At 44.7% G+C, this 12,572-nt stretch overlaps 1 protein-coding gene across 4 annotated transcripts in view; it reads left to right on the top strand.

Moving 5' to 3' along the window:
- The window catches only part of FXR1 (FMR1 autosomal homolog 1), a 290,993-nt gene that overhangs the window by 136,826 nt on the left and 141,595 nt on the right, over positions 1–12,572 (top strand). For all 4 annotated transcript variants that reach the window (XM_086944361.1, XM_086944363.1, XM_086944362.1 and 1 more), the window contains exon 8: positions 2,564–2,734. In XM_086944361.1, coding sequence (XP_086800487.1) covers positions 2,564–2,734 — 171 coding nt within the window. The remainder of the gene's footprint in view (positions 1–2,563; positions 2,735–12,572) is intronic.

Here is a 12,572-nt window from a genome sequence, read left to right as displayed (position 1 = left end):
AGTACTAGCTTTATTTCTTTTAAGGGCTGTTGAAGGCAGCTTGTCCTTTTTTTACCCGTTGGCCGTTGAGCTCATACGATTCGATGTAAATTTGGAAGCGCTCGGACTCTACAACAGTGGTTTGCATCACTTGGTAAAGACGTAAAATACACGATGCTGTGTCTCAGTGGCACCCTTATACTGGCATATTGAAAAAAAATACACTATCCATGACTAAAACAATGGCGATCACTTGCCCCCGCTCGCCAAAGTCTTTACTTTGCATTTTTCCTGTATGTTTCAGATGTTCTGGATTCGTAACATTATATGCTGTAGTTTACAAACTACCCCACCACATCCACCACCACCACATCCACTAACACCAACACCACCACCAACACCACCACCAACACCACCACCAACACCACCACCAACACCACCACCAACACCACCACCAACACCACCACATCCACCACATCCACCAAACACCACCACATCCACCAAACACCACCACATCCACCAAACACCACCACATCCACCACCACCGCCACATCCACCACCACCACATTCACCATCACCACCACATCCACCATCACCACCACATCCACCATCACCACCACATCCACCATCACCACCACATCCACCATCACCACCACATCCACCATCACCACCACATCCACCATCACCACCACATCCACCATCACCACCACATCCACCATCACCACCACATCCACCATCACCACCACATCCACCACCACCACATCCACCACCACCACATCCACCACCGCCACATCCACCACCACAACATCCACCACCACCACATCCACCACATCCACCACCACCACATCCACCATCACCACCACATCCACCATCACCACCACATCCACCACACCCACCAACATCACACCCACCAACATCACACCCACCAACATCACACCCACCAACATCACACCCACCAACATCACACCCACCAACATCACATCCACCAACATCACATCCACCAACATCACATCCACCAACATCACATCCACCAACATCACATCCACGACCACCACATCCACATCCACCACCACATCCACCACCACCACATCCACCACATCCACCACCCCCACATCCACCACGTGTGTGTGTGTGTGTGTGTGTGTGTGTGTGTGTGCAAATGCAATAGGTCTCGCATTTGCGAGAGATTACGCTATTGGCATTGTAAATGACAAAGGCATTTATTTATCTGTTTTGAAATCCAACATATAAATTAATTTACAATGCCAATAGCTATAACTTTTGCAAAGGCGAGACCGTTGCATTGTAAATGCTTGTTTCCAACTGTTCTATATGCAGCCTCTCTAGGCTAATCTGCCTCTATGATCTTGCCTTTTCACCTTTGAAAATAAAGGCTGTGTTTTCAAAGCAAACTGGAAGCAGTTTTTTTTTCTGTATCATGGAAATATCATGATTTATGCTTTTTTTTATTATTTCAAATGTAAAAGATTTACAATGCAATTGTGGCATATTTTAGCCTAGTAATATGTTTTTAGGGTGCATATGTATATGTATGTGTATATATCTATATCTATATATATATATATATATATATATATATATATATATATATATATATATATATATATATATTACCTATGTATCCATATTACCTATGTATCTGTGTGTGTGTGTATATATATATATATATATATATATATATATCTATGTATGTAGGTATATGCATATAATTTGTTATTGCTCCGGGGTCCCCGCACGTGGGCGGGACTATTCAGTGCTTATGACTTTGATGAGTATACCCCTGGAAGGGAACTAGGATTACAGGTAAGTAACTTATCCTTAACGGGCACATTGTTAGCAAACCCCTTAACATTCGCTATAGACAGAAACCTGAGTTTCAATTAATATAATCAATCAACTGATAGAAACAATAACTAAATATCTGCACCTATTGAAGAAAGTAAATAATTTGATTCCCCCTGAAAAATATATTTAGATCTGTTGTGGAATCTCTGGCACTCTGCCTTTTAGAAAGCAGTAATACTGTTTTAGCAGGGATAACCAAATCCAGATTCTCACCTCTGTAAGCTCTCTCACATGCTTCACTATAGTGTCAAGTGCAAGAAAGTAAGATCGTAACCCCTATTCCTAAAGAAACTTCACTGCCACCTGCATGGCACATGAAGGAATACAGTTTGAGATTCCAGGGTACCTGCAAGAAAACCTAGATTTCAATAGGTGACACAAACTAACCAGAGCGAAAAGACTCAATCTGGACTTTCGCAAATAAAGAAGACTAAGCCTCTTAAACCGGCATTTTCTTGCCGGTTTGAGAGGCTTTCTTTTGTAGTACAATATGAGGCAGGTGCCCTAAATGCTAAAACCTATTGTATTAATGTACCCTCCTCTTCCTCAGATTTCCCTGTTCTATGCTAGTTTTAACATTACTCTTGTGTTGGCAGTCATGCTTATCGAGGCTTTAACAATTGCTCCATTATATTAAACACAGTAGTACTCTAATTTGTAAGTGTAAAATGTCTTCAGTTTTATGATTATATTTGATAGACCACTGTTCTTCCTTCAGTGCACCAAACAACTTGCAGCAGCATTTCATGAGGAGTTCACAGTCCGAGAAGATTTAATGGGCCTGGCAATAGGGACACATGGTATCACTATTCAGCAAGCTAGAAAAGTACCAGGAGTGACTGCAATCGAACTGGAGGAAGACACTGGTACATTTCGCATCTATGGTGAGGTAGGTTATCCATTTTTATGGAGATAGTTTTTGATACCTTTCCATTCCAAATATCTTGAATACTGTATTTTGAGGGATCTGTTAAAGTCTCCTTCATATTTGAGAGCACCTTTATAACTTGTTAAAAAAAGTCTTTTTTAGGACCCACTGCAGTTGAATATATACATCTGCATTGCATCTTGAAACACTACATTTATTGGTGGTGAGTGTGCTTTTTGAGCTTCAGCGCATCGTTGTTACCATGCCCTATAATCTCGGCCCTCTGATATACCTACGTAAATGAATTGTTGTCTAGAAATTTTCATTTTTGGTTTGTATTTTTGGCTCATTCAAGAAGTAATTTAGCTTGGGTAGACATTGCTGATCCGGGCTGAATTTTTCTGGGCGACATTTTAAAAAATGGCAGATCTGTTGAAGTGATGATGCAATAATTCAGGAACCATGAGACCTATATACCTCATTTTGGTGTCAAAAGGTAGGTTTTGTGGAGGAGGGGTGTCAATACAATAGAGGGAGAACATATATAATATATATATAATCACAAACTTGTAACTCCTGCTACTTCCACTGCAGCGGCAAAGAAGGAGAAACGGACCACTGTATCCTGGCAAGGTGTTTAATAAACCCTCAAATCTAGCTTCAACTCAGTCTGATGACGCGTTTCGGGCTCACACGCCCTTGATCACATAGAGACTGTGTGTTTGCTGGCTATTTTTAAATGTTATTACATATCCGCCCCTGTCACATGATACAGTCACATGGTAATGAAGCTCAACAACAGACTTTGAACATCGTTTAGTAAGCAAATGCTGATTGCATTTATATCTTTTTGTGTGCTGTCTTCAAGGAAAACCATATATATATATATATATATATATATATATATATATATATATATATATATATATAGTATATAATATAAAAAATATATATATACTATAAACCATTTTGTTGTTGTATATTGCAGTATACCAGTATCACACAATTACTGCTTAAATGCATTTAAATACACAGCAACAACAACTCATTAAAATTCAACAGAAGTTCATTTAAAGGAAGAACAACTCCCTGGACTAGCATCTATGGCAGTTAAGATCCTAAAATCCAATTACTTCCAGCTTTAATGCGTAAAGTCGCTTATTGTTAATAAGCAACGTATACCAGGTTAAATCCAGACACTATATAAGTTCTTCTATATCTATAAATATGGTTTTTAGTATACTAGGGTACATTATATATGACTGTAAACATTGGCAAATTTATCGTACAGGCTTTTTTTAGGAATGTGCGAAACAGTGCATAGCAGCAAACAAATAAATTGTGCAAAACCGTGCAAAACCGTGCAAATATGATCTCAATATAGAGAATAAAGTGCTTTAGTATGTACCAATATGAATGTATAAATATAGATAAAACAATAGAAATATAAAATTTCGTATTTGTTAAAATCTCATAAAAAAATAATTCATCCATACTAAAAACATAGTGCAATAGTGTTCTAAAAACATAGCAGAGTTTTGTTGTCAAGCTGACGAGGAATTACATTGTGTCTTAGTGCGAATGATTATTTGTGTACACCATTACTCATTGCATGGAAATTGATAGAGCAATATCAAACTTAAGTGGTGCAGAGATGTTTATGGTATTACTCCAGTCCTTTGCCACTATGTGTTGATGTTCAATTGCCTGGATTGCACATATGTGTTCCCACCCTATAAATATTGCAATACCCTTAGAGAGCGGCTGTACACAAACTTTTCAATTTTCAGAGGGGATCATACATGGCTAAAGAAAGGTATACATATCTTCAGAATTATTAAGCCCATTTGGGCATTTGCTGTCAAATTCTAGTATGAACTTTGTCTCTAATTGTCTTAACAGCAATTCTATATTGCCTCCTCTGCGTTGTTTTGGTACAGATGCTACTACAAAATATTGCTAACAATTCACATCATTATTGTATACTTGTTTAAAGTGTCGTGCCACTGGGTATATGGGATCACTGTGTAAAATCGCCCTAAGATGCTGCAAGATCCTCACGTGCACCTGTAATTTCGTACTGCCGATATAATTCAGGCCGCTGGTTCAAGTGAGGAAATATACAGCAAACTCAGTCCTGCAATTGAAACTTCCCATTATTTTGATTCCACTAGTGCTAAAAGGCGTATAATATTGGTTCTTGTTGACGCCAAATTTGCATGCTCTACATGATGAGCATTTGTGGAAACCTGGGGTAGGTTTTAGCCATGTGGAATTTTGTCTAGTTTCTGGACTGGCTTGATCCAAAATTGAACCCATGTTTCTAACTCTGCTAAATGTAATGGTAGGGGTTAACGGTAAGCTTGTTCGTAATACCGGGTCAGTGAGTACAATTGCCCAATTCTTTTTCACTATAGATCTGATTTTACGTTCATTCTCACTATAGTCAGTTATGAGTCTAGGGCCTTGATTTTCCATTGGCTCTTCTTCTAGGGCAGTCTGCTCTGAGGAATCTGTGCTGTCCACAGAGATGTTTGGCAACAGACTATTTTTAGATCTCAATTTGGCTTTGACATAGCATCATTAAGCATTTTATCAGAATATGCTCGCGCTTCCAGTCTTCTCATTAATTCTGTCGCACATCTTTCAAAGTCCACTTCTACACTGCAAATTCTTTTCAATCGTAGCATTTCCCCATAAGGGATGCTTGCGATAAGATGTTTCGGATGAGCGCTAGATGCATGAAGTGTCACATTTCCTGCCGAAGGCTTCCTGTACAGAGTTGTTTCCACTTGGTTCTGTCTGACATACATTTTGACATCTAGAAATCTATGCTGTTTCTATCTATATGCGAAGTAAAGTGGAGGTTGAGTTGGTTGTCATTAATAGCTTTAATAAAGCTAAGCGCGTCTATCTCACTCCCTTTCCACAAAATGAAAATGTCATCAATGTACCTAAGGGAACAAACTATGTTTCTGTTGAAATGTGCACTGAGTTCTTTTTCAGTACCTGTTCCTCCCACCAGCCCACGTGCAAGCACACGTAGCTGGGGGAGAAACAGGCTCCTATTGCCACGCCTCTAAGTTGTCTGAACAAATCCTTACCGAAAAGGAAGAAATTATTATTCAGACACCACTCAATTAGGCTAACCATTGCATTGTTATATTGATAGAATTCTTTGATCTAAAAAATATTTGACTGCCGCTAGGCCTACACTGTGATCTATACTAGTGTAGAGCGATTCTATGTCTAATGCTATTAATAGCTTCTCTTCTGACCATGGCTGATTTTTAGTTTTAGACCGAAAGTCCCCAGTATCTTTAATATAGCTAGGTAGCTTTTTGACCAAATCTTGCAAGAAAAAATCTATATATTGGCCAACCGGTTCCGCAACACTTTTAATGGCAGAAATGATAGGTCTTCCGGGTATAAGGGAAACCGCTTTATGAATTTTGGGTATTAAATACATGACTGGTAGGACTGGACTTTCATTGTTCATAAACTTATACTCGTCTTGAGAAATGAGTCCTTCCCTAAGCCATTGCATTAGCTGTTTTTTCAAAATCTCGGTCGCCTTAGTATAGTCTTTGTGGGTTGTTTTTTCATAACAAACTGCATCATTCAATTGGCTTTTGGCTTCTTTGATATAATCTTCTTTAGGTCCGATAACCAGGTTTTGCAGCGTGAATCTTTCTGGATTCACTATGCTGTGCATTATTCCGCGATCTGGTGGTTGGGTCCGGATTCGTAGTCTTTTTTTTCTCTTTTTTTTTTTTTTTGTAGCCCAGGTGGGCTTCGACGTCCCACCATTTGGTGCACCTTCGTGACGTCGGCACGCTTCCTGCGGAAGCTCCCACCCTTGGGCGCCATCTTCAGATTCTTTTTTCCGCCGTTGGGTCTGGATCGTCGCATGAAGCTCCGGAGAAGTTTCAGGAGAAAAGAAGGAAATGCACCAAGTTTTTGAGGAAAAAGGACCGAGGGAAGTCGGAGAAGAAGACCTCCTAGAGCCAGAACGAAGAAAGAGGAGAAAACCTCGTGATTTTCGACGGCCAAGGAGAAAGCGCGCACAGGGGGCCCCCTGAGCGAGCACATGGACAACACCCCATTCAAGTTCTGCCGAAATTGCCACCACAAGTACGCGCAGAAGGACCAGCATCCGGCCCGCAACCTCTGCCTGCCAATCGACCACTCCAGCGAGGATTGCAACGCCTGTTCAATCTTCACGCCGAAGACTTTGAGAGTTCGAGAGAGACAGAGGGTGGCCCACCACACGATGCAAGGGAAAGGGACCACGCCGACCCTCTACCAGCTGGGTGCCTCCTCCGACGAAGAGGAGAACATTGCCGAGGGACCAGATGACTTCACTGTCGCAGAGACCGATGGGAGACCTTCAAAAAAGGTAGGAGAGTCTACGACCCCGAAAACCCAGACAGGGCCTACAAAGCCTGAGGGAGAACCCCGAAAAACAGAGGCTAAGTCCTCGAAAGGAGCGCCGGCGACGAAAGTCCGAAGCCGCATCCTCCGAAAGGCCCAGCGGATCCTTCGATAAGGACTCCCAGATGGCAAAGACCAGCGAAAAGCAAAGGTCGTCGAAGCAGGCCCTCGAGAAGAGACCCTCGAGCGAGAAGACGCTCAGAATGGCCTCGACGTCGAAGCTCGACGCCGAGCAAGCGGCAGAGATGGAGAAAAAGAGAAGAAGGCTTGAGGCCGAAATGGAGAGTATGCGCCAGAGGAAGAGAGACTTCGAGGAAAAAATGAAGAACTACTTGATTTCCTCGAAGACCTACTCGATTCCCTCGAAGACCGCTGCGACCGCCGAAGAGGTAGAGGTGCAGGAGGACTTCGAGGCCGAGGAGCCGCCGAAAACTCCAAACCCCACAGATGAGGGAGAAGAGGAGGACTTCTACCGCTCGGAAGGAGATTACCTCCGCGAGAGCTACTACTCAGAATCCTCGGCGTCGCTAGAGGAAGAATGTCAGGATCTCGAGGCCGATAACCCAGAAGAACCTGTGGAGACCTACCCTTCGAGGCCTTCGCCGCCAGACGACATCGGGGCTTACTATGAGGTCGTCAAGAAGGCTGCAGCAGTCTACAATGTGAAGTTGGAGGAGGAGCAGACAAAGGCTGACTTCCTGCTAGAAACTTTGCTCCCCTCGCAGACGAAAAGCAGTTTCCTGCCCATGCTGAAGAGCGTCACGGCCCAAGGGACTGAAGCCTTCAAGGAACCGGCCACATGCAGGTCAGTGACCCCGAGGACGGAGAAGAAATACAAGTTCTCCTCCGAGGACCCCCCTTATATCCAGGGCACCGTGGCAGCTGACTCTATAATCGCGGCAACGGCCAGAAGGAGGGCCAACGTGCCAACCACATCTGGGCCACCACCTGATAAGGAAAGCAGGAGGATGGACCTCACTGGAAGAAAATTTTAAAGAAATGCTGCTATGCATTGGAGGATGGCAAACTCCAATGCACTCCTGAATAGACACCAATATCAGCACTGGGATGAGATGAGCCAGTTGCTGAAACACATGCCTGAGGAGTACAGGCAGAGGGCATCCCACCTCCTGGAGGGGGGAAAGGACATAGCAAACGCATGCCTAAAGACAGCCCTAGATGGGGCAGAAACATCCAGCAGGCTGATGGCCATAGGCATCACTGAGAGAAGGCAAGCCTGGCTCAGAATATCAGGCTTCAAGGCAGAAGTGCAGAACAACATCCTGAACACCCCCTTCAACGGGGAGACGCTGTTCGGAGCATCAGTAGATGACAAACTGGCTCAGCTGAAGAAGGACAATGAGACAGCCAAATCGATGAGAGCCCTACAATTCAGGGGGATGCGGAGAGGCACCCCCACAAGGAGACCAAATGGTAGAGGGGGAAACCAGCAATCACATTCGCAACAGACGCACCACCATGGTCAACAGAGTGACCGCCAATGGCACCAGGGCCAACAGAGGCAGAATTGGAACTCCCAGAATAGGGGCCAGTCCTTTCGAGGGAGAGGGAACGGACGGGGCCAGAGACGGAGAGGTGGTGATCAACCCCCCCAAAAGTGACTCCGTGAGGAAGGAGGCGCTCACCCACCCAAAAAGCCTCAGGGGGGAGAGCACCAACAGCTAAGGGGAGGCTCACACGGACACGACTCAAGAGAACACACAACACCAGTAGGGGGAAGGTTGGGATTTTGTCTACACGAGTGGAGAAAAATAACCACAGACAAGTGGATACTAAACATTATACAGCACGGATACTGCATAGAGTTGGAAAGATATCCACCAAGCAGAAAGCCAAAAAGAAGGGGTCACAAGGGCAAAGAACTGCAGTTGCTCCAAGAGGAAGCTCAAGAACTGCTCCTCAAAGAGGCCATAGAACAAGTCCCGCACAGAGAACGGAACAAGGGGGTGTACTCAAACTACTTCCTAATACAAAAGGTGGACGAAAGCCTAAGACCCATCCTGGACCTACGGTTCCTGAACACCTACGTAAAAACTCAAAAGTTCAAGATGACTTCCCTGCAAGAGGTCATCCCACAAATAAGGCCCGGGGACTACTTGTCCACCATAGACCTAAAGGACGTATACCTGCACATCCCCGTGAACAGGAAACACAAACACATGTTAAGATTCAAAGTGAACGAAGACCACTACCAGTTCACAACACTGGCTTTCGGACTCAAGTCAGCGCCAAGGGTCTTTACCAAATGCCTCGCGGCGGTGGCCGCACACCTACAAAGGGAGGGTATACATGTGTACCCCTACCTGGACGACTGGCTCGTGAAAGCAAGCTCTTACACGAGGTGCAAAGTTCACGCAGAACAGGTCACAAGAACGCTCACGAACCTGGGCTTCTCCATCCACTGGAGAAAGTGCTCCATGGACCCAGAACAAGTGAAAATCTTCCTGGGAGCCCTGATCAACACGGTCGAATGCAGAGTGACACCCAGCGAGAAGAGAACACTCAGCCTGCTGAGGGAGAAACGTCACTACCAGAAGGGGCAAGTTCTGACAGTGAGGACGGTGAGCAAGTTCTTGGGGATGATGGCGTCATACATTCACCTGGTCCCCAATGTTCGTCTAAGGATGAGACCACTACAGGAGTGGCTGCAACAGCAATGGTCACAAGCAGAAGGAAGTTGGGAAGATCTAGTGGTTGTTACGCACAATGTGCAGGAGGAGATGAAATGGTGGACGAAGGAGAATATAACGATGGGGAAACCTCTAACGCCACCGGACCCAACTGTGACCATCACCACAGACGCATCCCAGAAAGGATGGGGTGCGCACATGGACAGGCTCAGAGTGAGGGGTCTGTGGAACCCAGGAGATGCATTCAAGCACATCAACTACCTGGAACTGAAAACTGTGTTGCTGGCCCTCAAGGCCTTCCAAAAACACCTTTACAACAAAAGGGTGATGATACAGACAGACAACACCACAACGATGTTTTACATCAACAAGCAAGGGGGGACTCAGTCATTCCCTCTGTCGAGCTTGGCTCAAGAAATATGGAGATGGGCGATCCCACTCAGGATAGACCTGCTTGCCCTACACCTGCCAGGGAAGGACAATGTGGAAGCGGATTGGCTCAGCAGGCAAGCGTCAGTGTCCCACGAATGGGAGCTGAACTGCCAGGAGACAGAAACTGTTCAGGAGGTGGGGCACACCAACAATAGACCTGTTTGCAACACGCCAGAATGCAAAATGCCAACACTTTGCATCGAGGGAACAGGAACCGATGTCCCATGGGAATGCCCTATGGATAAGCTGGTCAAAGAAATTTGCCTACGCTTTTCCACCGACGCCACTGATCCCCAGAGTCCTGAACAAGTGCAGGTCGAGCAACATGACTCTCATCCTGGTGGCTCCCCAATGGGCGAGGCAGACTTGGTACTCTCAGATTATGGAGATGTCACAGGGCAGAGCACACAAGTTCCCAAAAAGAAGAGACCTTCTCTCCATGGAAGGGGGACAAGTTCTACACCCAGAACCAGAAAGCCTCAGCCTGTCAGCGTGGCTCCTGAGGACTTAGAGTTCGCACATCTAAAACTACCAGAGAGCACACTTCGGGTGCTGAGAGAAGCAAGGAGACCCAGCACGCGGAAGTGCTATGGGGAGAAATGGAAGAGGTTTATGCAGTGGTGCCATAGGAAAAACCTGGAGAGAAAACTGACGAGAGAGTCTACAGTACTTAGATACCTCACGCACCTGATCAAAGCTAAACTAAGCTCGTCCTCGCTGAGGATTCACCTGGCAGCGATTGTGGCATACACAAGAGGAGAAACAGGAAGAAGTTTCTTCACTTCCAGAGTAGTTAAAAGGTTCTTGGAAGGAGCGAAGAGAATAGCGCCACCCAAGAGGATGCCGCCGCCGGCATGGAACTTAAACGGGGTACTGACGGAACTCATGAAGCCACTGTTTGAACCCATCCATAAAGCGCCACTAGAAATGCTGACAATGAAGACAGCTTTTCTAGTAGCAATAACATCGCTACGCAGAGTAAGCGAGCTACAAGTTTGACGCTGCAAAACCCGTACATACAAATACATAGTGACAGGGTTGTGATAAGGACAGACCCGCATTTCATGCCCAAGGTAGTATCTAAATTTCACATGAACCAAAGTATCCAGATACCTAGCTTCTTCGAGAAGCCCACGTCAAACGCGGAGAGGGCGCTCCACACTCTGGACGCTAGGCGGGCAGTAATGCACTATATAGAAAGGACGAAAGAACACAGGAAGACGAAACAATTCTTTGTGTCCTTCGCAAGGAGTCTCCTGGGTAGACCAGTGACTAAGAACACCATAGCAAGATGGATTGCCAAAACAATACAGCTCGGCCACAAGCAAGCTGGTGAAGAGCTCACGTAGGGGCCACGAGCCCACTCAACCAGAAAGAAAGGGGCAACGATCGCCTTCCTGGCAAACACGCCTATCCAAGACATATGCCTGGCGGCAACATGGGCTTCAGTGCACACTTTCACTAAACACTATTGCGTAGATGTGCAGATGAACAAGGAAGCACAAGTGGGCCAAAGAGTGCTTCAACATATCTTTAACAACCAACGCTCCTCTTCCACCCAGCCGCCACATGAGTGACAAAACCGCTACGAAATCTATGCACAGCATAGTGAATCCAGAAAGATTCACGCTGCAAAATGAATAGTTTCTTACCTGTCGGTGTAGTTTTGCAGCTTGAAGATCTCTCTGGATTCACTAGCGAACCCACCCACCCACCTCCGCCAGAAAGATGAGGCTGGAGAAGGTGGAAGGACAGAGAGTAAGATAGGAACGTTTAACAAGACAAATATACGTGAAGAAGTTTACGTTGAAGGAAAGTTTAATACACATAGCCATGGATTCACCGCAAGAAAAAAAAAATTAAAAAAAAGAGGAAAGAAAAAAGAATCCGAAGATGGCGCCCAAGGGTGGGAGCTTCCGCAGGAAGCGTGCCGACGTCACGAAGGTGCACCAAATGGTGGGACGTCGACGCCCACCTGGGCTACAAAAAAAAAAAAAGAGAAAAAATACTACGAATCCGGACCCAACCACCAGATCGCGGAATAATGCACAGCATAGTGAATCCAGAAAGATCTTCAAGCTGCAAAACTACACCGACTGGTAAGAAACTATTCGTTACCACCCGTATCAGATTTTTTGATAATGATCTCGTTGGTATATCTCAGCTTTTTCATTAGGTTGGCATATTCGCGCTTTTTTTGTTGTATCGGTTTCTTTTTGTTGTTTTTTTCAGATTACTTAAAGTATAATTTTTTGTCTTCAATGACACAATCGTGGAATATATATATATATATATATATATATATATATATATATATGTATATGTATATGTATGTTTTTTAT

Source organism: Lissotriton vulgaris, chromosome 11, assembly GCF_964263255.1.
Source record: "Lissotriton vulgaris chromosome 11, aLisVul1.2, whole genome shotgun sequence".
In the NCBI taxonomy this organism is placed as follows: Eukaryota; Metazoa; Chordata; class Amphibia; order Caudata; family Salamandridae; genus Lissotriton; species Lissotriton vulgaris.
This window is presented reverse-complemented; position numbering and strand designations above follow the sequence as displayed.